The sequence below is a fragment of the Pseudophryne corroboree genome, chromosome 1 (genome assembly GCF_028390025.1).
Source record: "Pseudophryne corroboree isolate aPseCor3 chromosome 1, aPseCor3.hap2, whole genome shotgun sequence".
NCBI classification, from domain to species: domain Eukaryota; kingdom Metazoa; phylum Chordata; class Amphibia; order Anura; family Myobatrachidae; genus Pseudophryne; species Pseudophryne corroboree.
The window spans coordinates 711,950,820-711,977,978 of record NC_086444.1 but is presented as its reverse complement, the minus strand read 5'-3'; the positions used below and the strand labels follow the sequence as shown (position 1 = coordinate 711,977,978).

Genomic DNA, 27,159 nt, shown 5'->3' with positions numbered 1-27,159 from the left:
GAAAAAGCTGCAGGAGTGGGGGAGGTCCTAATCATTGGGGATTTTAATTATCCAGAAATAAATTAGAACACAGAATCACGCAATACTGCTAGGGTAAGCAGGTTCTTAAACATGCTAAAAGATCACTACTGGTCTAAGGTAAATTGAGGAACCAACTAGATTTAGGACTATACTGGATCTAGTACTAACCAATAATGTTGAGATTACATCAAATATTAAAGAAGGGGAGACCTTGGGAAATAGCAATCTTAGGGGTATATGCAATTGCGGTCGTATTGCCGCAAATGTCAAAAAAACGGGGCATTTTTGACACAAAAAAAATGATTCAACAATGCAATACAGTACTTTTCGACAAAAAAAACGGCCGTTTCGATTTCGACTTTTTGCAATTCGACAGTTGTCAAATTCGACATGTCTGCAATGGTAAAAATGCGGCTTTTCGGCAAAAGTATATTCAATTGAAGAATGTCAATTCGACAACAGCGCTTTTCGACAGTCATTTCGCCAATTTCAGTCCGCCTCATTTTGCTGGCGGGATCTAATAAAAAAAATGTTAAAACTTTTTTTTGTGTTTTTTTTTTTTTATTGCTAATAGCATATCTATTTATATTAGAAGGGATTATGGGGGGGGCGTGGCCTAGAAGCCATTCAGAGCGGACGTGTTCTCCTTGGGCTCCTACTCACTAGTGGATATAATCACTCATACTTCCCCCAGGCACGCTCCAGATCCCTGAGTTTTATTCCCCCTTTGCCTTACCTATCAGGGGACAGTGCTCGCGGAGCCGGGAGAGGCTCTAGGCCTCTCTGCGGGTTGCGGGTTGCGGCCTGCTCCCCCTGCACGGACCGGGACCTGGAGTTTCAAGTCTGCCCAGCTGACGGACCGCGGGATACCGCCGGCCCTCCTGATCCCTTCCGAGACCCGGCCCGACCCCTCTTACACTTACCGCACGGGCGCAGTCCTCTCTACCTTCCGCCTTGGCTCTCTGCGGCTGCCACAACTGCTCGTCTCCCCGGACCGGGCTAACTCCCGCCACCCTCCGTCACCCCGAGACGGCTCCCGGAGCGGTGCTTCCTGCCGCGTAGAGACAGAGCGGCGGCTTTGCAGGTCGGAGCACCCGGCGTCTCACCTGCCCTCTGCAGCCTGACGGGGGATCGCGTGGTGGACGGGAGACCCGGCGGCGGGAGGTGAGGCTCGCTGGTGCGCGGCGGTGGCTGGCTGACGCCCTTGGTGCGCTGCTCCCCGCCCGCAATACCCGGCCCTGCAAGTGCCGTTCAGTAGCGGGAGCCGGCGGATGAGAGCGGCCCCCACTAAAAAGGTTTTCCAGCAGATTAATAAAGCTGGTGACGGCGTGGCCTGGTTACTGACATACTCTGAGTGAGCTCCTGTAGCTGGGATTCCTAAATCCCTTATTTATCCCCTCTCAACACTCTTTTTGTTCCTGCTGGCTCCCTTGTCTCCCTCTGTTCCTCTGGGGTGTCCCTGGTGGTGCTGCGGAATCGGGGAGCGGCACCTAAAGCTCCTGCGGATTGTGGCCTACAGGAATCCCCAAAGCCGGGGCCTCAATTTACCTAGGCTGACGGAGGTGCTCGGGGCTTCGGAACTGAGCCGCTGGTCCCACGGCCGCCTCCTGGTGCCTGTGCTGCAGCCGACGCGACGGGACGACATCCCCTGCCGCCCCCTGCTTGCTTCTTCTCCTCGGAGGTGTCGGGACCCGCGGTGACCGGACGGAGCCGCGTGGAGCCCGGCGGCCATCTTGGTGGATCTCTAACTCTGACCACGGATTCACATGTTACTATGGGAAGACCCCTAGCTATTCTCTGAAAGATGTGTCTGCTTGCCTGATGTCGCCTTAAAGCCACGTGGGGGGCTACGGCATGGCGACGACCCGCGCATTCTTATATTGCCGGGGCTATGTGAAAGTGTAATACCGCAACACTTTCCTTACAGACCGATCTCATGGTGAGAGGCACGAGGAAGAAAAAGGCCAAAACCAAGCCGGACGAGACTACAAAACCCGCGACACGTCATTCGTCGGACCTGCGTCAGTTCTTAACTACGCCGACCTCAGGCCCTACTTTCATCTCAGCGGCACCGGATTCCCCGACTCCTCAAACTCCGAAAAGCGGCATGTCGGTCTCCAAGGACACATATTCCCCGTTGGCCTCCTCTTCGTCTGCAGAAATCAGTGAAATTCTATCTCACGTCAAAACGCTTCCCACCAAACAAGATTTCTCTGCATTAGAGACTCGCTTGCGCTCTACTATTAAACAGGAGGTGGCTGCACTCCAACAGGATATATCTCAAGTAGCGGCTCGTGTTGATATATTGGAACGCCATGAGACGTCTAGCGTAGACACTCTAACTAAAATTCAAGAGGTGCTTACTCATCAGAGGGGTGATATTGCCTTTCTCAGGGCACGTATTGAGGATATGGATAACCGCGGGAGGCGGAATAATATTAGGGTCAGAGGTCTCCCCGAAAGTGTCCAACAGGCTGACCTAACGACGGCCCTAACTACAATATTTGGAGAGCTTATTAAACTAGACCCGAAAGAGGCAATCACGTTTGATAGAGCACACCGAGCTCTCCGCCCTCGTGGTATATCGTCAGACAAGCCGCGGGATGTGATTTGCAGGCTCCACTATTATGCCCAAAAGGAGGAGATAATGAGAAGGGCCCGTCAGCTGAATGACATCGACTTCCAAGGGGAAAAGATTCAGCTATTTCCAGATCTCGCATGGTCAACACTGCAACAACGCCGTGCCCTACGGCCTCTCACCGATTCCCTACGGAAACAGGAGCTGAAATATAGATGGGGCTTCCCTTTTTCCCTCCAGGTTTCCCTCAATGGCAGAGCAGTTATCCTATCCAGACCTTCAGAGTTACCGGCCTTTCTTACGACTTTAGGTCTGCAGCCGGTATTGTTACCTGACTGGGACTCTTTTCACTACCAACCTGAAATACCAGCCGTGACCCCTCCGGATGACGTGCGGCAACAAGTACGATCCCCGCGGCCGCGGGGAACCTGCCCTACCAGCACACAATCTGCTGAGCCTCCATGACTTAGACACCTTGCTCTATGGTGATGTAATTGTTTTTGTTATCGCAGTTGCATAATTGGTTTCTTTTACTCCTCTGTGGTGCAATACGTCATTGATATTTACAATCGGTTCTGTAATGGTTTTTTCTAAAATAAGCAAAAAGTTTTCATTAGGATGTGTTTCAATTATATCTAGGCCATACTTTTGCTAAAGATGTTAATACTTTCCTCATTCCTTGGTAATTCTCTCTACATAGAATAGCCTTTCGAACCGCGGGAGGTCGCTGTCCGTAGCCCCCCGTAGGACCCCCATTATGCTGCATCCCCTGTCTCTTCGGGTTGGGAGCTGGCAGGATTCCGCTCCTGTCCCTATTGCAGCGGCCCTTTTTCTAATACTGCGGTTAGCTATGTTTGTTATTATGGCAATTTGTGGTGTGGATACCCACACTACGCTCCCCTTTCTTCTTTATCTTGGTCACATTTTGACTTTCTTTCTTTCCTCTGCTGTCCTATCTTCTTCTCTTTCTTCTATTACGGTTGGGATGTCTAATATAAATCTGCTGGGCTTAAGCTATAATGGGTCAGGGTGATCTGCATATTACTTCCCTTAATGTGAAGGGCTTAAATATCCCCGAGAAAAGGTCTAAACTTCTCAAATGGCTCAGGGATGAGAAAGTAGACGTGGCCTTTATTCAGGAAACTCATTTCAAGATTGGCCATGTACAGTCACTTAAGTGTCATTATTACCCTCATGTCTTTATGACCAATAACCCTTCTGGTAAGACATTGGGTGTGGCCATCCTATTTGCCCGTCACCTACCTGTCCAAAATGTCACATCTCACAGATTAGTTGAAGGCAGGGGGTTGCTGATTAAATGTGATATCCATAATCAACGTTTTTCCTTTTTGACTGTCTATGCTCCCAATACGAAGCAGCCTTCCTTCCTGACCTCGGTCTTGGAACTCGCCGAGCCTCTTTTGGAAGGAGTGGTGGTGATGGGAGGCGACCTGAACTGGACCCTTGACCCTCTCCATGACACCTCTAAAAAGGTTTCTCTTAAGCCAGAGAAGGAGTATAGGAGGGTGAGGCGCGCTCTGCTCGACCACCAGCTGATCGACACGTGGAGACTGACACACCCCTCGGAGGTAGACTATTCTTTCTTTTCTCATCCCCATCAGACATATTCTAGAATTGATTACTTGTTTTTAAGCCACCGACACCTGCACTTAATGTCTGACACTTCCATAGGACAAATTGTATGGTCCGATCATGCCCCTGTTAATCTCACGATACGCCTCCCCTCAAGCCCAAAGCGCCAATGGTCGTGGCGCTTCAACGACACACTTTTACAAGATGTGGTGTGTCGCTCTCAAATAGAATCTGCCATTGACTCCTATATTAACACCAATGACTTAGATGATATATCTAAACTTTCGGTATGGGAGGCACACAAATGTGTCTTAAGGGGGGTCTGCATTCAGATAGGCTCTCTTCGCAAAAAACAGAGGGAACAGCTTAGGGATGACTTGTTACTTAAGATAAAAACCTTAGAACTTCTACATAAGAAATTCCACACTCCACAACATTATACAGATCTCGAGGCGGCTAGGGCGGACCTGAATAGACTGCTCTCTGATAGAGTCAAGTTCTCCTATCGGAAGTGTCGGAGCAGGTACTATCAATGGGGCAATAAACCGGGGAAATTATTAGCCAGGGCTCTTCGTGAACAACGAGCTATTACTTTTATCCATTGCATCAAAGATGGTCGGGGGAAACCCCACCACGAGACACCTCACATAGCTGGAGCCTTTCGGGCCTATTATTCAGCCTTGTACAACCTTTCTGGGCCATCAGGGAGGGCGGATAGGATAACACACCAAACGGCCATAGCAGACTACTTAAAACTCATAGGTTTCCCTAGTTTGTCCAGAGAAGACGCAGAGGGTTTGGATGCCCCCTTCTCCCCGGAGGAGGTTTTGAAAGTTATTGAATCCTCCCCCAATGGCAAAAGTCCGGGCCCCGACGGGTATACCATTGCCTACTATAAAGCCTTTAAGGAGAAATTAACCCCTCTTCTTACAAGAGCATTTAACACAATTTCCGAAAAATCACAGTTCTCTTCTCAATCCCTAGAGGCACATGTTACAGTCTTACCTAAGGAGGGTAAAGACCCCAGCCTCTGTTCCAGTTATCGGCCGATCTCGTTGTTAAATATAGATATAAAACTCTTTGCAAAACTGATTGCAAACCGCCTTAAATTGCTGTTGCCAGATTTGATTCATGGAGACCAGGCGGGTTTTGTCCTGGGTCGGGAAGCCAGGGATAATACCTCCAAGGTGCTTAATATGATTTACTATGCCAACCAGGCCACACACCCCTCGATTATATTGTCAACTGATGCTGAAAAGGCGTTTGATAGGGTGGACTGGGACTTCCTGTCCGGCATTCTAAGACACCTGGGGCTGGGCAACGCCTGTCTCCATAGAATTTTATCTCTCTACTCTACCCCGTCCGCTAAAATTAAGATTAATGGTTCCTTATCAGACCCCTTTACCATTTCCAATGGCACACGACAGGGATGCCCATTATCCCCTCTACTTTTTGTATTATGCATGGAAGCTCTGGCGAGAAGCATTAGGGCTAACCAAAATATCTCCGGTTTGTTAATGAGAGGAAGCGAATACAAATTGGCTCTTTATGCCGATGATTTGTTGGCTCTGATTTCAAACCCGGTTACTTCTCTCCCAAATCTGATGCAAGAATTTGATAAGTTTGGAGCCCTTTCTAATTTTAAGATAAACTATTCCAAATCTATCGCAATGAATCTAACTACTTCCCCTGATGTAATAGAGGGTCTGAAGGGTTCCTTCCCTTTTACCTGGCATGACCATAAAGTTAAATATTTAGGGGTTATGCTATCTAACGATTTATCTAAAATATTTTCCTTAAATTTTAGCCCCTTACTGAAAAAGCTTCGTATAGAAATTGCATATATCCTGGTTTGGCAGGATTAATATAGTCAAAATGAACGCTCTCCCCAGGATCTTACTTTTTCTCCAGACCCTCCCCATACACATCCCTCCTCTATGGTTCAGAGACGTTCAGAATCTCATTCGAACGTTCGTCTGGGGCGGTAAAACACCTAGATTTAAACATGACATCCTATTCCGGAGAAAACACCAAGGGGGACAACAGCTCCCACATATTCCCAGCTACTACCATGCTGTACAGTTAAATAGAGTTTTAGAATGGACAAGGGCCAAAGACTGTAAACAGTGGGTGCTTTTGGAGGAGGGCTGTCTCCCACATCATATAGAAATCGCTCCATGGTTACCCACCCTCCCGAAAGTCACCCACCCCACGGTCTCCCCCACGCTTAAATTATGGAACAAGCTCAGGTCGAGGAGCCATATCTCCTCTAAGTGGTCGCCCCTAACCTCTTTTCTTTACAACCCCGAATTTGTTCCAGGACTCCATGGTTTGGCTTTTGCTCCATGGGCCGAAACTGGGCTTTTTAGGGTCGGTCAGCTGGTGAGTTCAGGTGGGGTGCGGTCATTTTCAGATATTCAATCTCATTGGAATATCTCAAGCATTGATTATTGGAAGTTCATTCAGGTCCATCATTTCCTAACTTACTCTAAGAATCTCTCCGACATCACTAGAGATCTCACTAATTTCGAAAAATTATGCGTTTCCACTCGTTCTCCTACACATACCATCTCCCAAATTTACACACTTATTGTGGAGGATCTATTTTCTCAGCCCCCTGCCTTCATGACTTCCTGGGAGAAAGATATACCTAGGTTAGCTATACAGGCCAATTGGGACACTATATTTCGTAATGCCCAGGCAAGCTCTCTATGTCTGTCAACGAAGGAAACACTATATAAGCTCATATATAGATGGTACAGGACTCCTCGTGTCCTTAATAAAATGTTTCCTACCCTTTCGAATCTCTGTTGGAGATGCAAAGGGGCCTCAGGGAGCTTTTTACACATTTGGTGGGATTGCCCTCTAATAACCCCTTTCTGGAATGACGTTTTTAGATGCTCTGAGTTGATAGTGGGGGATGCGGTACCCAGAGGGCCGGAGTTTTGGCTTTTTAATCTTACCTCAGCAAGTGTGCATTCTTATAAAGGTTCACTTTTGAGGCACCTCAGCAATGCTGCAAGGGCCGTGATACCGGCTCTTTGGAGGTCCACCTCCCCGCCCTCGATCAAACAATGGTTTAATAAAATCACCTACTTCTTAGACATGGAAGACCTTGTCTCCTTCTCGATGGGAAGAACCACCGACTTTACCGCTATTTGGTTCCCCTGGTATGACTTTATGGAGTCACCGATATATCGGTCCTGTGTAGTGACCTAGTTGTCTTCCCAGTATTCATCCTGACAATTCCTCGACCCCTTATACACCTCCAGATACGTAACCCATCCCATCTTACTCCTTTAGGACTCTTTTTCTCTTTCTATTTCTCACACTTTTTCCTTTTCTATTCTCTATTCTTTTTCTACATTTTTCTTAGCTAATTCTTTATAATGTCTATATTCAAGATATATCTTTGAATGTTGAACAGACAACCTTTTCTATGTTGCCTTACATGCTTAAAACAAAGTTAATAAGAGTGTACGACTAGAGATGTTTTATGTTGTTTTTATTTCTGGATATTATTGTCTGAAAATGTTGTACTATCGATATATCTACAGCTTCAATAAAAACAGATTAAATAAAAAAAAGAAGGGATTATGTACTTGGTTTGTCTATTAGGAGCCACAAGTATTATTTATATATTTTTTAAAAGAATATATATATTTTTTTTTACTGACTAAAATAGTATGGAGAGATCAGAGCAGGTTTTTCAGTGGGAAGGGGTGGGAATGTGTAAAAAATCCTGAAAAAAAATGCGTGGGGTCCCCCCTCCTAAGCATAACCAGCCTCGGGCTCTTTGAGCCGGTCCTGGTTGTAAAAAAATAAGATTTTAAACCTACCGGTAAATCTTTTTCTCCTAGTCCGTAGAGGATGCTGGGGACTCCGTAAGGACCATTGGGAATAGACGGGCTCCACAGGAGACATGGGCACTAAAAAAGAACTTCAGGTATGGGTGTGCACTGGCTCCTCCCTCTATGCCCCTCCTCCAGACCTCAGTTAGAGAAACTGTGCCCAGAGGAGACGTACAATACGAGGAAAGGATTTTGCAAATCCAAGGGCAAGATTCATACCAGCCACACCATTCACACCGTATAACATGGGATATACGAACCAGTCAACAGTATGAAAAAAAACAGTATCAGTCCAAGACTGATCCAAACTGAAACATAACCCTTATGTAAGCAACAACTATATACAAGTCTTGCAGGATGTTGTCCGCACTGGGACGGACGCCCAACATCCTCTACGGACTAGGAGAAAAAGATTTACCGGTAGGGTTAAAATCTTATTTTCTCTTACGTCCTAGAGGATGCTGGGGACTCCGTAAGGACCATGGGGATTATACCAAAGCTCCAAAACGGGTGGGAGAGTGCGGATGACTCTGCAGCACCGAATGAGCAAACATGAGGTCCTCCTCAGCCAAGGTATCAAACTTGTAGAATTTTGCAAAAGTGTTTAAACCTGACCAAGTTGCCGCTCGGCAAAGTTGTAATGCCGAGACGCCTCGGGCAGCCGCCCAAGAAGAGCCCACCTTCCTAGTGGAATGGGCCTTTACCAAATTCGGTAACGGCAATCCAGCCGTAGAATGAGCCTGCTGAATCGTGTTACAGATCCAGCGAGCAATAGTCTGCTTAGAAGCAGGAGCGCCAACTTTGTTGGCTGCATACAGGATAAACAGGGCCTCTGTTTTCCTAACCCGAGCCGTTCTGGCCACATAAATTTTCTATGCCCTGACCACATCCAGGGATTCGGAATCCTCCACGTCCCTTGTAGCCACAGGGACCACAATAGGTTGGTTCATATGAAAAGAAGAAACCACCTTAGGCAATAATTGAGGACGAGTGCGCAACTCAGCTCTATCCACATGGAAAATCAGATAAGGGCTTTTGTGAGACAAAGCCGTCAACTCCGACACTCGCTGCGCCGAAGCCAAGGCCAATAACGTGACCAGCTTCCAAGTGAGATACTTCAATTCAACTGTTTGAAGAGGTTCAAACCAGTGAGACTTAAGAAACCGTAAAACCACGTTAAGGTCCCATGGTGCCACTGGAGGCACAAAAGGAGGCTGGATATGCAGCACCCCTTTCACGAAAGTCTGGACTTCTGGAAGAGAAGCCAATTCCTTTTGAAAGAAAATGGATAGGGCCGAAATCTGAACCTTAATGGAGCCTAACTTTAGGCCCAAATTCACTCCAGTTTGCAGGAAGTGGAGAAAACGGCCCAGATGGAATTCTTCCGGAGCAGCAGTCTTGGCTTCGCACCAAGACACATACTTCCTTCAGATACGGTGATAATGTTTCGATGTCACCTCCTTCCTAGCCTTTATCAGAGTAGGAATGACCTCATCAGGAATGCCCCTCTCCGCTTGGATCCTGCGTTCAACCGCCATGCCGTCAAACGCAGTCGCGGTAAGTCCTGGGCGCTTACATGACTCTCCGCCCATCGAAGAATCTTTGAGGCTTCTGCCATTGCCACTCTGCTCATTGTGCCACCTTGGCGGTTTACATGTGCCACTGCTGTGATGTTGTCTGACTGAATCAGAACCGGTAGTCCTCGAAGTAAAGTCTCCGCTTGACGAAGGCCGTTGTATATGGCCCTTAATTCCAGTACGTTGATGTGTAGACAAGCCTCCTGACTTGACCGCAGACCTTGGAAGTTTCTTCCGTGTGTGACTGCTCCCCATCCTCGGAGGCTCGCGTCCGTGGTTACCAGAACCCAGTCCTGAATGCCGAACCTGCGACCCTCTAGAAGGTGAGCACTCTGCAGCCACCACAGGAGAGATACCCTGGCCCTGGGGGACAGGCGGATCATCTGATGAATCTGTAGATGTGACCCGGACCACTTGTCCAGAAGGTTCCACTGAAAAGTCCTTGCATGGAACCTGCCGAATGGAATGGCCTCGTAAGACGCCACCATTTTTCCCAGAACTCGAGTGCTGTGATGTACCGACACCCTGTCTGGCTTTAACAGGTCTCTGACAAAGCTCTGAAGTTCCTGGGCCTTTTCCATCGGGAGAAAGACCTTCTTCTGTTCCGTGTCCAGAATCATGCCTAAGAAAGGCAACCGGGTCGTTGGAACTAACTGTGACTTCGGTTGATTGAGAATCCAACCGTGTTGATGCAATACCCTCAGGGAGAGTGATACGCTGTCCAGCAACTGTTCTTTCGATCTCGCTTTTATCAGGAGATCGTCCAAGTATGGGATAATTGTGACCCCCTGCTTGCGCAGGAGCACCATCATTTCCGCCATTAATTTGGTAAAAATCCTCGGGCCGTGGAAAGCCCAAACGGCAACGTATGAAATTGGTAATGACAATCCTGCACAACAAATCTCAGGAAAGCCTGATGATTTTGATATATGGGGACATGAAGGTATGCATCCTTTATGTCCAGGGACACCATATAATCTCCCCCTTCCAGGCTTGCGATGACCGCTCTGAGCGATTCCATCTTGAACTTGAACCTCTTTAAGTATAGGTTTAAGGATTTTAAATTCAGAATGGGTCTGACCGAACAATCCGGTTTCGGGACCACAAACAGGGTTGAGTAATAGCCCATCCCCCGCTGCAGCAGGGGAACTTCGACCACCACTTGTTGAAGGCACAACTTTTGAATTGCTGGCAAAACTACTTCCCTCTCTGGGGAAGAAGTCGGTAGTGCCGATTTGAAAAACCGGCGAGGAGGCACCTCTTCGAATTCCAGCTTGTACCCCTGGGAAACAATGTCTATTGCCCAGGGATCCACCTGAGAGTGAACCCAGACTTGGCTGAAAAGACGAAGACGTGCCCCCACTGGAGCGGACTCCCCCAGTGGAGCCCCAGCGTCATGCAGTGGATTTAGTAGAAGCCGGGGAGGACTTCTGTTCCTGGGAACTGGCTGTAGCTGGCAGCTTTTTCCCCTTGCCCTTACCTCTGGCAAGAAAGGAAGATCCCCGAGCTCTCTTGGATTTATATGACCGAAAGGACTGCATCTGATAATGTGGTGCTTTCTTAGGCTGTGAGGAAAAAGTAAAAAAGCTGATTTACCTGCCGTAGCCATGGAAACTAGGTCCGTGAGGCCTCCCCCAAACAGTTCCTCACCCTTGTAAGGCAAAACCTCCATATGCCGTTTCGAGTCGGCATCACCTGTCCACTGTCGGGTCCACAATGCTCGCCTGGAAGAAATTGCCATAGCGCTCGCTCTGGATCCCAGTATGCCCACATCCCTCTGAGCCTCTCTCATATAAAGGACCGCATCCTTAATATGGCCCAGTGTCAACAAAATAGTTTCCTTATCCATCGTATCAAAATCAGCAGATAAGGTATCGGTCCACGCTATTACAGCGCTACAAACCCAAGCCGACGCTATTGCCGGCCTGAGTAATGTACCAGTATGTGTGTAAATTGACTTCAAGGTAGTCTCCTGCTTGCGATCAGCAGGATCCCCGAGGGTTGCGGTATCCTGACACGGCAGCGCCACCTTTTTGGAAAGGCGCGTCAACGCTTTGTCCACCCTTGGGGATGATTCCCACTGTATCCTGTCCTTGATCGGGAAAGGATACACCATAAGAATCCTTTTTGGGAATCTGCAGTTTCTTGTCTGGAGTTTCCCAAGCCCTTTCAAATAACTCATTTAATTCAAAAGAAGGTGGAAAGGTAACCTCAGGTTTCTTTTCTTTAAACATGTGGACCCTTGGATTAGGTACAGCGGGGTCATCTATAATATGCAGCACATCCTTTATAGCAATAATCATATAATGAATACTCTTTGTCAATTTTGGCTGCAACCTCGCATCATCATAATCGACACTGGATTCAGAATCCGTGTCTGTATCTGTGCCTACTACTGGAGAAAGTGGGCATTTTTGAGACCCAGAAGGCTCCTGTGACATAGGGAAAGGCAGGGCATGACCCCCTGTACAATCCCTGGACTCTGCTTTGTCCAAACGTTTGTGCAATAAATTTACATTTGCATTTAAGACATTCCACATATCCAACCAGTCCTGTGTCGGCGTTGCCGACGGAGACACCACACTCATGCGCTCCACCTCATCCCTAGGAGAGCCTTCCTCTTCAGACATGCCGACACGCACGTACCAACACTGCACACACTCAGGGAAATCTCTAATCTGGAGATAGATCCCCCACAAGGCCCTTTGGAGAGACAGAGAGAGAGTATGCCAGCACACACCCAGCGCCAATAACCCTGGAAAAAAATTACCCAGATATAGCGCTCTTTTATATATATATATATATATATATATATATATATATATATATATATATATATATATATATATATATACATATACACACACATACATACATACACTGCGCCAATTATGTGCCCCCCCCCTTCTTTAAAACCCTCTGTCACCGGTGATCAGCAGGGGAGAGTCCGGGAGCCAGCTTCTCAGCGTGTGCTGTGGAGAAAATGGCGCTGGTGAGTGCAGAGGAACAAGCTCTGCATCCTCAGTGGCGGACTTCGGTCCTGCTCCTTTAAACATACTGGTGGGGAATTCTCATAAATAACACCAAATAAAGTGTATATATCTATATAGCCAGTCCTAAAGGGATAACATTGCTGCCCAGGGCGCCCCCCCTGCGCCCTGCACCCAACAGTGTGCGCTGTGTGGGAGCAATGGCGCACAGCATTCCCGCTGCACGATACCTCGGTGAAGCTCTGAAGTCTTCTGCTGCCTCTGAAGTCTTCTGCCTTCCTATACTCACCCGGCTTCTATCTTCCGGCTCTGCGAGGAGGACGGCGTCGCGGCTCCGGGACGAACCGCAAGGGGAGACCTGCATTCTGACTCCCTCTGGAGCTAATGGTGTCCAGTAGCCTAAGAAGCAGAGCCTAACATTTAAGTAGGTCTGCTTCTCTCTCCTCTGTCCCACGTTGCAGGGAGTCTGTTGCCAGCAGGTCTCCCTGAAAATAAAAAACCTAACAAAATACTTTTCTCCAAGAAACTCAGGAGAGCTCCCTGTAATGCACCCAGTCTCCTCTGGGCACAGTATCAAACTGAGGTCTGGAGGAGGGACATAGAGGGAGGAGCCAGTGCACACCCATACCTAAAGTTCTTTTTTAGTGCCCATGTCTCCTGTGGAGCCCGTCTATTCCCCATGGTCCTCACGGATTCCCCAGCATCCTCAAGGACATAAGAGAAATACGGGGAAAAAAAATAACAGGGAATCCCCCGTATTTTCACAACCAGCACTGGGCTCTGCGTCCGGTCCTGGTGCCAAAAATACGGGGGACAAAAAAACGTAGGGGTCCCCCGTATTTTTAACACTAGCACCGGGCTCCACTAGTCAGAGAGATAATGCCACAGCCGGGGGACACTTTTATATCGGTCCCTGCGGCCGTGGCATTAAATCACTAACTAGTCACCCCTGGCCGGGGTACCCTGGAGGAGTGGGGACCCCTTAAGTCAAGGGGTCCCCCCTCCAGCCATCCAAGGGCCAGGGGTGAAGCCCGAGGCTGTCCCCCCCCCATCCAAGGGCTGCGAATGGGAGGCTGATAGCCAAGTGACAAAAATAAAGAATATTGTTTTTTGTAGCAGAACTAGAAGTCCCAGCAAGCCTCCCCTGCAAGCTGGTACTTGGAGAACCACAAGTACCAGCATGCGGGGTAAAAACGGGCCCGCTGGTACCTGTAGTTCTACTGCAAAAAAAATACCCAAATAAAAACAGTACACGCACACCGCTCCATTATATTCAATGGTGGGAACTTTGCGGTCAGCGGTGAGGTTACTCGCGGTCAACCGCTGACCGCAAAGTTCCCACCATTGAATATAATGAAGCGGCATAGTGCTATGCGCCGTCTGACAGCTAAGACGCGCACAGCCAATCAGGAGAGTGCCACGACGTGGCGCTTCCTGATTGGCTGAAGGGACCCACTGTGACAGGAGTCACGGGGGGTCTCAGCAGTCGGGGAAAGGGGTCCCATGTGTAAACATGGGACCCCTTTCAGTGCGTGGTCCGGGTTTGGCGTTTTATTATTTTGCCAAGTACGTGGATTACAAACAAGAAGAGGACAGATCTACACTGGATTTTTGAGAGTATAATTTTATTTACAGGTACCCCATGGATTCTACTGGTGAAGGGGACCGAGTCGGCGTGTGAACACAGGTGAGTATGTGTGTGTCGGCGTGCATGTATGTAATAAAGTTTTACTTTCACGGTGTACGTGTACTGTTTTTATTTGGGTATTTTTTTTGCAGTAGAACTACAGGTACCAGCGGGCCCGTTTCCCCCCGCATGCTGGTATTTGTGGTTCTCCAAGTACCAGCTTGCGGGGGAGGCTTGCTGGGACTTATAGTTCTGCTACAAAAAACAATATTCTTTATTTTTGTCACTTGGCTATCAGCCTCCCATTCGCAGCCCTTGGATGGGGGGGGGGGGGGGGACAGCCTCGGGCTTCACCCCTGGACCTTGGATGGCCAGAGGGGGGACCCCTTGGTTTAAGGGGTCCCCACTCCTCCAGGGTATCCCGGCCAGGGGTGGCTTGTTAGTGATTTAATGCCATGGCAGCAGGGACCGATATAAAAGTGTCCCCCGGCTGTGGCATTATCTCTCTGACTAGTGGAGCCCGGTGCTGGTGTTAAAAATACGGGGGACCCCTAAATTTTTTGTCCCCCGTATTTTTGGCACCAGGACCGGACGCAGAGCCCGGTGCTGGTTGTGAAAGTACAGGGGATCCCCTGTCATTTCTTTCCCCGTATTTTTACAACCAGGACCGGCTCAAAGAGCCCGAGGCTGGTTATGCTTAGGACCCCACGCATTTTTTTCCAGGATTTTTTACACACTTTTGTGCCATCCATGAAGTCGAATCCAGGACGCACACTATCGTCAATTGGTCCATTTTTCGACAGCGGGACTGTCGAATCAGTTTTTTATTGAATATGTCGAATTCGGGTCCCGGCGGGAGGGTGTCTGACTGTCGAATTGTGTTGAATTTAAAAACGGTCGAATTACCGCAACTGCATATACCCCATAATATGATAAGATTTGAAATTAGATTTCAAAAACATCATTATAAGGGTCAAACTAAAACTTTAAACACTAGAAAAGCTAATTTCATCATGCTGAGACAACCACTAAATGACACTGATTGGGAAATTTTGTTCCATGGTAAGAGTGTGGCTGAAATGTGGGATGCTTTTAAAATGTTGATCGATGAGTACACTCATATATACACACCCATGGGCAGCAAACACAGGAGTATTAAATTAAAACCTATATGGTTAATAAAAAGGAAGAAATTGATAACAAAAGGCTTGCTTTCAAACCATTTAAATCCAACTGGGAGATGGGGTCATTCCAGTACTACAAGGAATGTAACAAAAAATGTAAAAAGAAAATCGGAGCGGCTACAATAGAAAACGAAAATCGAATCGCCAGGGAGACTAAAACCAACCTTAAAAATAGGATTTTAATTACCTACCGGTAAATCCTTTTCTCGTAGTCCGCAGAGGATGCTGGGGTTCACATTAGTACTATGGGGTATAGACGGGTCCACTAGGAGCCACTGCCACTTTAAGAGTTTGAGAGTGTGGGCTGGCTTCTTCCTCTATGCCCCTCCTACCAGACTCAGTCTAGAAACTGTGCCCGAGGAGACTGACAACTTCGAGAGAAGGATATTACACAGATAGTTGCGAGATTCACACCGGCTCACACATACAAGGCAAACCAAGCTAACCAGCTTGAAAAATCAGCTACGACTGAACAATATTACTTAATCAAGTAACCAAACAGTACTTAACCAAGAAAAAAGCAGTACTGAACTAAGGAACCACTGCAGGATCACAAAGCGCTGGGCAAGCGCCCAGCATCCTCTACGGACTACGAGAAAAGGATTTACCGGTAGGTAATTAAAATCCTATTTTCTCTAACCTCCTAGAGATGCTGGGGTCCACATTAGTACCATGGGGATGTACCAAAGCTCCCAGAACGGTAGGGAGAGCACGGAGGCTCCTATAGAACTGATTGACCAAACTTCAGATCCTCAGAAGCCAAAGTATCGAACTTGAAGAACTTTGCAAACGTGTTCGACCCAGAGCAAGGAGCCACTCGGAAAAGTTGTAAAGACGAGACACCCCGGGCAGCAGCCCAGGAAAAACCCACCTTACGAGTAGAGTGGGCCTTAATAGACGTAGGACATGGCAATCCTGCCGTAGAAATACGCATGCTGGATAGTGAACCTGATCCAGCGAGAGATTGTCTTAGAAGCAGGACACCCAACTTTCTTGTGATCATACAGGACAAATAGAAATTCCGATTTTCTGTGATGAGCAGTCCTCTTCACATAGATTTTCAGAGCCCTTAAAACATCCAAGGACTTTGATGAAAATGAGGAGTCAGTAGCGACTGGCACCACAATAGGTTGGTTGATATGAAATGCCAACACAACCTCTGTAAGGAATTGCTGTGTCCGGAGCTCAGCTCTATCTTCATGGAAGATCAAGTAGGGGCTCTTACAAGACAAAGCCCCCAACTCCGACTCACGTCTAGCAGAAGCTAAGGCCAACAAAGTGACAGCCTTCCACGTTAGAAACTTGACCTCAACCTCCGGTAGAGGTTCGAACCAATCCGATTGGAGGAATTATTTATTAATAGTTTCTTATATAGCGCAGCAAATTCAGTTGCGCTTTACAATTGGAAATAACAATGATATAACAAACTGGGTGATAAACAGTCAGAGGTAGGAAGGCCCTGCTCGCAAGCTTACAATCTCTATAGGAATCACATTAAGATCCCAAGGCGCCGTAGGCGGCACAAAGGGAGGCTGAATGTGCAGAAAAGTCTGAACCTCAGGTAGGGAAGCCAACTGTTTCTGGAAGAATATGGATAGGGCAGAGATCTGGACCTTTACGGATCCCAACCTCAGGTCCATATCCACACCTGCTTGCAGGAAGAGGAGAAACCGTCCCCGTTGAAACTCGACCGTAGGAAACTTCTTGGACTCACACCAAGATACATATTTTTTCCAAATACGATGGTAATGTTTAGACGTTACTCCTTTCCTAGCCTCTATCAGGGAAGGAATAACCTTTTTCGGAATGCCCTTCCGAGCTAAAATCTGGCGTTCAACCTCCATGCCGTCAAATGTAGCCACGGTAAGTCTTGATAAGCGAACAGCCCCTGCTGCAGCAGGTCCTCCCGAAGAGGAAGAGGCCTCGGGTCTTCTAGCAGTAGATCCAGAAGATCCGCATACCAAGCCCTTCCTGACCAGTCCGGAGCAATGAGGATTGCCTGAACTCTTGTTCTCCTTATGAGTTTTAGAACTCTTGGAATTAGTGTAAGTGGAGGAAACACGTACACTGACTGGAACACCCACGGAGTCACCAGGGCGTCCATCGCCGCAGCTTGCTGGTCCCACGACCTGGAACAATACCGCCGGAGTTTCTTGTTGAGATGAGAGGCTATCATGTCTATTTGAGGTACACCCCAAAGATCTGTTACCTCCGGATGGAGGCCCCACTCTCCTGGATGGAGATAGTGTCTGCTGAGGAAGTCCAGCTTCCCAGTGGTCTACTCCCGGAATGAAGATTGCGGACAGCGCCAACGCGTGTTTTTCTGCCCAGAGGATGATTCTTGTTATTTCGGACATTGCAGCTCTGCTCTTCGTTCCGCCCTGTCGGTTGATGTAAGCCACCGTTGTTACATTGTCCGTCTGCACTTTAATGGCTCGATCTTGCAGAAAATGGGCCGCTTGGAGAAGACTGTTATAGATCGCTCTTAGAACGTTTACTGGAAGGCTGGATTCCAGGCTTGACTACCGTCCTTGGAAGGTTTCCTACTGTGCGACTGCGCCCCAGCCCCGGATACTTGCATCCGTGGTTAGAAGGATCCAGTCCTGAATTTCCGAACCTGCAGCCCTCCAGAAGATGAGGTACTGTAGTTGCAGCCACCAGAGGAGTGAAATCCTGGTTTTCGGCGACAGATGTATTCTCTGGTGCATGTGTAGATGAGATCCCGACCACTTGTCCAGAAGATCCAGTTGGAAGGACTAAGCATGAAACCTTCCGTACTGTAGAGCCTCGTAAGAGGCCACCATCTTCCCCAGAAGGCGAATGCACTGATGAACCGAAACCCTGGCTGGCTTCAGGACATCCCGGACCATTGTTTGTATCACCAACGCTTTCTCCTCCGGGAGAAACACCCTCTGCACTTCTGTGTCGAGGATCATTCGCAGAAAAAAAGACAACCTCCTGGTCGGCTCCAAATGTGACTTTGGAAGGTTCAGGATCCAACAGTGTTCCCTGAGCAGACGAGTCGTGAGAACAATTGTCTAAAACAACATCTCCCTGGATGATGCCTTTATCAGCAGATCGTCCAGATATGGGATTATGTTCACCCCCTGTCTGCGGAGGAGAACCATCATCTCTGCCATCACCTTGGTGAACACCCTCGGTGCTGTGAAGAGGCCGAATGGTAGTGCCTGAAATGGATAGTGACTGTCTAACAGTGCAAATCTGAGATAAGTCTGGTGCGGCAGCCAAATCGGAATGTGGAGGTACGTATCCTTGATATCCAGGGACACCAGAAACTCTCCCTCCTTCAGACCTGAAATCACTGCTCTGGGAGACTCCATTTTGAATTTGAACACCCTCAGGTAAGCGTTCAATGATTTCAAGTTCAAAATTGATCTGACCAAACCATCTGGTTTCGGTACCACGAAAAGGTTTGAAAAATAACCCTTGTTTTGCATATGAGGTAGAACTGGGACAATGACCTGTGACATTTTCAATTTTAGGGTGGCATCCTGTAGGACAGCCCTGTCTGTCAGCAAAGTTGGCAAGCCTCATTTGAAGAATCTCTGAGGCGGGAGTTCTTGAAACTCCAGTCTGTACCCCTGGGACTCAATATCCTGTACCCAGGGATCCAGGTCGGACGACACCCAGACATGTCTGAAACGTCTGAGTCTCGCACCCACCAGCCCGTCCTCCAGGCTTTCCGGTCCACCGTCATGCTGAGGATTTTGAGGAACCAGAAGCAGGTCTCTGGTCCTGGGAGCCCTGTGGGTGCAGGCTTTTTGGATTTTGCATGACCATCTCTAAAGAAAGTGGTAGTAGGCTTGGACATTTTTGCCTCAGCGGTCCGAAAGGAATGAAGCACAGCTGAAGAAAATGGTTTCTTCGTAGAAGGTGTAGCAGAGGGAAGAAAAGGTGACTTACCCGCGGTTGCCTGCTGAAATCCACGCATCCAATGCTTCTCCAAATAGAGCCTGACCTGTGTAGGGTAGGTTCTCCACACTTCTCCTGGATTCCGCGTCTGCAGACCATTGGCGTAGGCAGAGCACCCTGCGAGCTGCGACCGACATGGAAGATACCCGTGCAGTCAGCGTACCCAGGTCCTTCATGGATTCCACCATGAACCCCACAGAATCCTGTATGTTCTGTAAATACAATTCAATGTCACTTCTATCCATTGTATCCAAATCCTCTAGTAATGTGCCTGACCACTTTACTATGGCTTTAGAAATCCATGCACAGGCAATAGTGGGCCTTAACGCCACTCCTGAAGCAGTGTAAATGGATTTGAGCGTAGTGTTAACACGGTAGATCCCGGGACAGGTAAAACCACCTTTTTAGACAGTCTGGAGACTGATGCGTCAACAATGGGTGGGTTTTCCCATTTTTTCCTATCTTCCTCAGGGAAGGGAAAAGCAACCAGAACTCTTTTTGGGATCTGGAATTTTTTCTCCGGGTTTTCCCAGGATTTTTCAAATATAGCGTTTAATTCTTTCGACGCAGGGAAAGTTAGCAAGGCTTTCTTATGTTCAGTGAAGTAAGCCTCCTCAACCTGCTCAGGTGTTGTGTCGGAACATGCTAGGGGATTTTGCAGGAATAGGAACAGAACCTGACCAAACTGCCATAGTGTTCTTCAACACCTGAGTTTCAGTCTCAGTATTCGCTATCCTAATAGAGATCTGAGAGATCATTCCTTTGATAGAAGTTAACCACTCAGGTTCTACAATAGGGATCTGAGACAAAGCATTACAATCCTGTGTACATGGAATGGATCCTTCCTGAGAGGAAACCTCTTCTGCAGCATATGACACAGAGTCCCTAGACATGGCTATGTGAGATATTAAACACCCACACACACAGGGAAATGTCAGACAGTTTCCCCCCAAGTATGCCACAGAGAGACACAGAGATTGGAGCCAACCCACACACAGCGCTTTCTGAGGTAGAACTAATAAAACTACCAGCACCAACTGTGTACCTTAATAGACTACAGACTTTACACAGCCACCCCCCCCCCCCCCCCCTTCTACAACCCCGTGGTACCGCACAGGATAGCTGGAGTTGCTTGGAGGGACAGCTCTCCCTATTAGTGTCTGTGTACAGGCACTGCAAGCAGGAAAATGGCGCTGAACGCTGCTGGGTCCGCCCTGCAGAGAAGCTCCGCCCCCTGAACATGACGCTGCTTCCCGCTCTTCATTATATTATACTGGCCTGAGGATTTCTGCTGGCAGCGATCCAAGGACCCTGACAGGCTTGCTGACCAGTGTAGGGAATAGGCGCTGGATCAGGGCTACCCTCACAGCACCGCACTATGTACCGCTGAGCCCCGGAGCGCAGTTAGTACTGCGCTCCCTACCCTGTTGTCGCAATCTTCACACCTGCTCCCCGCTTGCCAGGGGGGCCGGTGACTCACTCACCACCGAAGTCTTCTGACTCTGTAATGGGGGGACGGCATGCTGCGGGAGTGAGCGGTCGCCTGGAGCGGCTAACGATCAGCACCCTCAGGAGCTCAGTGTCCTGTCAGTGGAGATAGTTGCTCAGACCCCGCAGGGCGGACACTACTCCCCCTCTAAGTCCCACGAAGCAGGGAGACTGTTGCCAGCAGCCTCCCTAAATTAACTCTAGAAAACAATAAAACTAAAGAAGCTTTAGGAGCTCCCTTAGCTGTGACCGGCTCCTCCGGGCACATTTTCTAAATTGAGTCTGGTATGAGGGGCATAGAGGGAGGAGCCAGCCCACACTCAAACTCTTAAAGTGCCAGTGGCTCCTAGTGGACCAGTCTATACCCCATGGTACTAATGTGGACCCCAGCAACTTCTAGGACATAAGAGAAAAGATTAATTATATAAACGGCAAAAGGTTAAAGGAAAACATAGGACCATTAAAGGGTGAGTTGGGTGTCTTGATAAATTATGACAAAGATAAAACAGATTTATTTAACACATTTTTTTCATCAGTGTTTTCTAGAGAGGACCAGTTGGGAGGAGTAGTGCACAGCAAAAGCTGTGATAATGTCCTTTTGCTAAGTACTTGGTTAAATGAGGAAGTAATCCAGGAGAGACTAAAGGCCCATACACACTGGCTGATTTTGAGCTCAAAGTAGCTCACTTTTGTCGTTTTGAGCTACTTTGAACTCAAACTTGGCCAGTGTATACAGCCGGGTGATGAGCAGTGAGTGCTGATGCACGCTCCTGCATCATCGATGGCTGCCGCCATCCATCGGGCTGTTTGAACAGCTGAGTGAAGCACTTTCCACAGTCTCCTACTGTGGAAAGCACTTCACCCCCGTGAACATCGCTGGGCACAGGGAAAATCGCTCAGTGTGTATGCACGGAGCTATTTTCCTGCCAGCGATGTGAACATCGCTGTGCATACACGCTGGGCAAAAACGCCCGGTGCATATGCACCTTCAGTAAAATTAAGATAAATAAATCTCCAGGTCCAAAAGGACTTCACCCAAGGGTGCTTATGGAGCTTAGGGGGTCATTCCGAGTTGATCGCTCGCTAGCTACTTTTAGCAGCCGTGCAAACGCATACTCGCCGCCCACGGGGGAGTGTATTTTCGCTTTGCAAGTGTGCGGACACGTGTGTAGCTGAGCAGGACAAAAATGTTTTTTTGCAGTTTCTGAGTAGCTCTGGACTTACTCAGCCCTTGCGATCACTTCAGTCTTTTTGGTCCCAGAATGGACGTCAGACACCCGCCCTGCAAACGCTTGGACACGCCTGCGTTTTTACAAACAGTCCCAGAAAACGGTCCGTTGACACCCACAAACGTCCCTCTTCCTGTCAATCTCCTTGCAATCGGCTGTGCCAATAGATTCTTCATTAAATCCATCGCCCAGCAACGATCTGCTTTGTACCCATACGATACGCGTGCGCTTTTGCGGTGCATACCCATGCGCAGTAGTAACCTGTTCGCTGCACTGCGAAAAACGGCAGCGAGCAAACAACTCGGAATGACCCCCCAAATTCCGAACTAGCAAAGCCTTTATATCTGATTTTCTTTGATTTGTTCGAATACATCGGGCATGATACCGAAGGACTGGAGAATAGCGGAGGTTGTCCCAATATTAAAAAAAAAAAAGAGAATTAAATCTCATCCCGTTAACTATAGACCAGTAAGCTTGACATCTATAGTGGGGAAATTACTGGAAAGTATATTAAGGCATAGCAGTCAGGAACTCTTGGAAAACTCCAAGGTTATATATAGGAACCAGCATGGTTTTGTGAAGGACAGGTCATGTCAAACTAACTTAATAAGCTTCTATGAGAAAGTGAGTGAAAATATTGAATAGTGAAAGGCAGTGGATGTGGTCTATTTAGACTTTGCAAAAGCCTTTGACACAGTGACACAAGTGACTTTCAAATTAAGAGAGCTTGGTTTAGGAAACACTGGGTCTATTTCAGATCTGATCACAGCAGCAAATTTTTAGCCAATGGGCATAGCCATGTGCACTGCAGGGGAGTCAGATATAACATGTGCAGAAACAGATTTGGGTGGGGTGTGTTCAAACTGAAATCTAAATTGCAGTGTAAAAATAAAGCAGCCAGTATTTACCCTGCACAGAAACAAAATAACCCACCCAAGTCTTACACTCTCTGCACATGTTATATCTGTCTCCCCTGCAGTGCACATGGTTTTGCCCATTAGCGAACAAATTTGCCTTCTGCGATCAGATCTGAATTAGGCCCTTTATTTGTACTGGGGTAAGAAATTGGCTGGATAACAGGGAACAGCGAGTGTTGGTTAATGGCATGTTTTCCGACTGGGCCCCAGTACTCCGTGGAATACCACAAGGGTCCGTACTCAGGCCACTACTGTTTAACATATTAATAACCTAGGAGAAGGTTTGGAAAGCACAGTGTCATTTTTAGTAGATGATACTAAACTGTGTAGAATAACTCAGATAAGGATGCAGAGGGGGTAATTCCAAGTTGATCGCAGCAGGAAATTTAACAGTTGGGCAAAACCATGTGCACTGCAGGGGGGGGCAGATATAACATTTGCAGAGAGAGTTAGATTTTGGTGGGTTATTTTGTTTCTGTGCAGGGTAAATACTGGCTGCAATCTAAATTGCAGTGTAAAAATAAAGCAGATTGAACTCACCACACCCAAATTTATCTCTCTCTACACATGTTATATTTGCCCCACCCTGCAGTGCACATGGTTTTGCCCAACTGCTAACAAAATTCCTGCTGCGATCATCTTGGAATTACCCCCAGAGTCTCTACAGAACAACCTATTTAAATTGGAAGTTTGGGCAGATAATTGGAGAATGAGGTTCAACATAGAAAAATGTGAAGTTATGCACTTTGGGACGAAAAAGAATCATGCAACCTATAAACTAAATGGAAAACATTTAGGAGAAACGGTAGCTGAAAAAGATTTGGGGGTGCTCACTAATAGTAGACTTGTAATCCTGCCATTGTACAAATCATTGGTACGGCCGCACCTGGAATATTGTTTTCAGCTCTGGGCACCGCTCCACAAAAAAGACATCTTGGCACTTGAAAGGGTGCAGAGGCGAGCCACTAAATTGATTAGGAGGTTAGAGGCACTGGATTATGAGGAAAGGCTTTCTAGGTTAGATATGTTCACACTAAAAAAAAGGCAGCTAAGAGGAGACATTAATATTTACAAATATATAAAGGGACATATACAAAGATCTGTCAGGAGATTTGTTTATTGAAAAATCTCTGCACAGGATACACGGACACCATCTGAGATAAGAGGAGAGAACATTTTATACCCAACGAAGGAAAGGGTTCTTCGCAGTAAGGGCAATAAGGATTTGTAATTCACTACCTGAGAAGGTTGTAATGGTGGACTCAATCAATATGTTTAAAAATGGATTAAAATTCCTTACTGAAAGAAATATACAGGGATATAGCATCTAAAGGGAGTGACTTATTAACTTCATCTGGGTCAGTATAGTTAAAATAGTGTTAAATACAGTTTAGTATAAGAATTATAAAAACAGGTTGAACTAGATGAACATTTTGTCTTTTTTCAACCTCAATAACTATGTTACTATGTATAAATCATTGATACGGCCGCATCTTGAGTATTGTGTATAGTTCTGGGCACCAAACTATAGAAGAGACATATTGGAACTTGAAAAGGTTCAGAGGAGAGCTACAAAATTGAAAAAGGGGTTGGAGACACTGGACTATAAGGAGAGGCTTTCTAGGTTGGATATGTTTACAGTAGAAATGAGACGTCTTAAGGTTCATACACACTGAGATTTATCCTTGCAATTTTGACTATATAGTCAAATATCGCAAGGAAAGTTAGTGCAGATTGCAAGATTTTAGCCACCTTGCGATCCCGATGCGCTATCCTGTGGGGTTGGTATCGCAAGGCTAGATAGACTGTGCAAGCAAGTCAATCTTAACTATCTAGTGCTAAAGTATATGGTATGATTAATATTTACAAATATATAAAGGGTGAATACACAGAGCAATATCAGGTGACTTGTTTATCAAGAGATATCTACACAAAACACGAAGACACCCGCTAAGGCTTAAGGGGAGGAAATTTCGTACTCCGCGCAGGAAGGGATTCTTCAGTCAGGGCTATACGGATTTGGAATTCTCTGCCAGAGAAGGATGTAATGGCAGACTCAGTCAATGCGTTTAAAAATGGGGTAAATGTTTTACGGATGAAGATATCTGGGGATACTGCATTTAAGCAGAATAGAATAGGGAATATTATACTCGATGGACAATGTATCTTTTTTCAACCTCACTAACTATGTTACTTTTCATGAATAGTCTTTATGAGCCTATGTCCCCTTTTAATGACTTACACAGTTTTGCAGGACAGACTCGGGGTTGCAGTATGAAAGGCAATGACGTGGTAATAACCTGGGTCCAAAGTGTGATGTGAGTGGGATTTGAGAAGCTGTTATACGGGTTCATTAACCCAGCTCAGACCCAGGATTTAGATCTGAAAGGGGTATATGTTAATGTGCAGGATATCAACTACTGTATGATTACAGTCATTTCCTCACTTTGTCTAGTGCTGAATGGAAAACAATGCAGTGTTCTTACTTTTACACAGTAAGGGACTGGAACAAGATCAATTATGATCTCTGTGTTGTGCTCCGCCATAATACTGACATGTGTGTTCAGTCACTGTATTAAATTGATGCTAGACTTGTATATGTGGGAGTTTCCTGGTCACTTATGCCCACCAAAGGGTTGGCCAGGGAAAACAGTAAGAGCATGGGGTAGAAGATGTGTAAATGCCAGAATTAGCACATCTAAACTCTGACAGGGAGAAAAAGAACGCGAACAAGTGTATATAGCACAATTATCACACGAAAAGGATGGGAGTGGAAATATTATAGATAATGAGGGTAAGGATTTAGAAACACAGAGAAAATAAATATTTTATTATAGCTTTTGCCAAGCAGATATGTTACTTACCATCATCACTAGACACTTCCTGTTTGACAACAGACATAGGAGAGCGGGCTGGTGGCCTACCCAGTGGATGACGTCTGCTCTTTTTAATCTCCATTTTAGAGAAAAAGACAGGATGCTGATAGAAGGGAAATTTGTAACAGTTAATTTAATTTTCTCAAAATCACCAAAGCAGAATTAAATCCTAAGCAAGCTGAATAGAGACAAAAAAAAAAAAACATTCACGTATATAATGTGATGACTCCTACTTTCCCTGGAGTTTGAGAATTTTCCTAATGTCTGAAATAAAAAAAATGGATTTTGAAACTTACCACTGTCTTGGTATTGGTGGACACCGCTCACCTTGGGTTGCTGGAAGAGACTGCAAGTAGCTGGCACTTAAAACAAACTATCACTTTGAGACCGAAGATCCTACCCTCTACATTCCCTATGAATACTGCAACTTTAAAAAAAGACTCCCCCCCCCCCCCCCCCAAAAAAAAAAAAAAAAAAAGAAGAGAACGTAAATTACTAAAACGAAAACGAGAAAACGTTTGTGGGTAGGAATGCAGTGTCCCCAGATGGATTCAGGGTAAAGGACTTAACAGCACGTACAAAAACAAAACAAAACATTTTCTCATTGATCCAATTGGGGGGACACTGCTCAGCATCAGACGCTCAAAAGCTGCCCAGAGCTCAGACAACCAGTAAACAGAGGAACTGAACAACTCAGCAAGACAAGGCGCTTGAAACCTCTGTTGCAGAAATATGGTTGATAGCCCAGAAAAGGGCCAATCAGTGAATCAACAGGAGTAATGGACCAAACACAAATGCCTAAGAAAACCATGCAGTCCCTTGACTCCCATAAATGAAAAATGCAATGGCAAAGCAAACTGTAGCCTGAACAAGCACGGACTATCGCCTCAAGAATGATGAGCCAAAAAGAAATGGGTCGTAAGCAGACCACTGCTAAGACGAATCCAAAACAACCAGCAATTCATTCTAGCGTGACCCAGCCCTTGTACAGCATAAGCTGATGACATACACACTGAGCCATCAAGGCTCATATTGGACTACAGAATGTTGTTGGGAAGAGAGAAAACTCAAACCCCCTGGTCAGAAGTGCTATCTTTCCCCCAATACAGCCAATGTTGGAGGTAAATTTTAGAGACTTACACTCCAGTAGCACACACTTGGATCAGGCTCTGTACTAAGGCAACCAAGAAAGTGACAGAGACAATGATGGACTAACATGAACAGGCCAGCCAGAGAACATTGTGGGCCCCAGAACAAAGCAGGCACAACAAGACGGCCTGAATGAGGAACTCCAG

General features: G+C 46.8%; 1 protein-coding gene across 7 annotated transcripts in view; it reads right to left on the bottom strand.

Moving 5' to 3' along the window:
- Positions 1 to 27,159, bottom strand: part of KDM4B (lysine demethylase 4B) — a 381,078-nt gene that overhangs the window by 77,847 nt on the left and 276,072 nt on the right. For all 7 annotated transcript variants that reach the window (XM_063915024.1, XM_063915015.1, XM_063915040.1 and 4 more), the window contains one exon: positions 25,853 to 25,967. In XM_063915024.1, the coding sequence (XP_063771094.1) occupies positions 25,853 to 25,967 (115 nt within the window). The remainder of the gene's footprint in view (positions 1 to 25,852; positions 25,968 to 27,159) is intronic.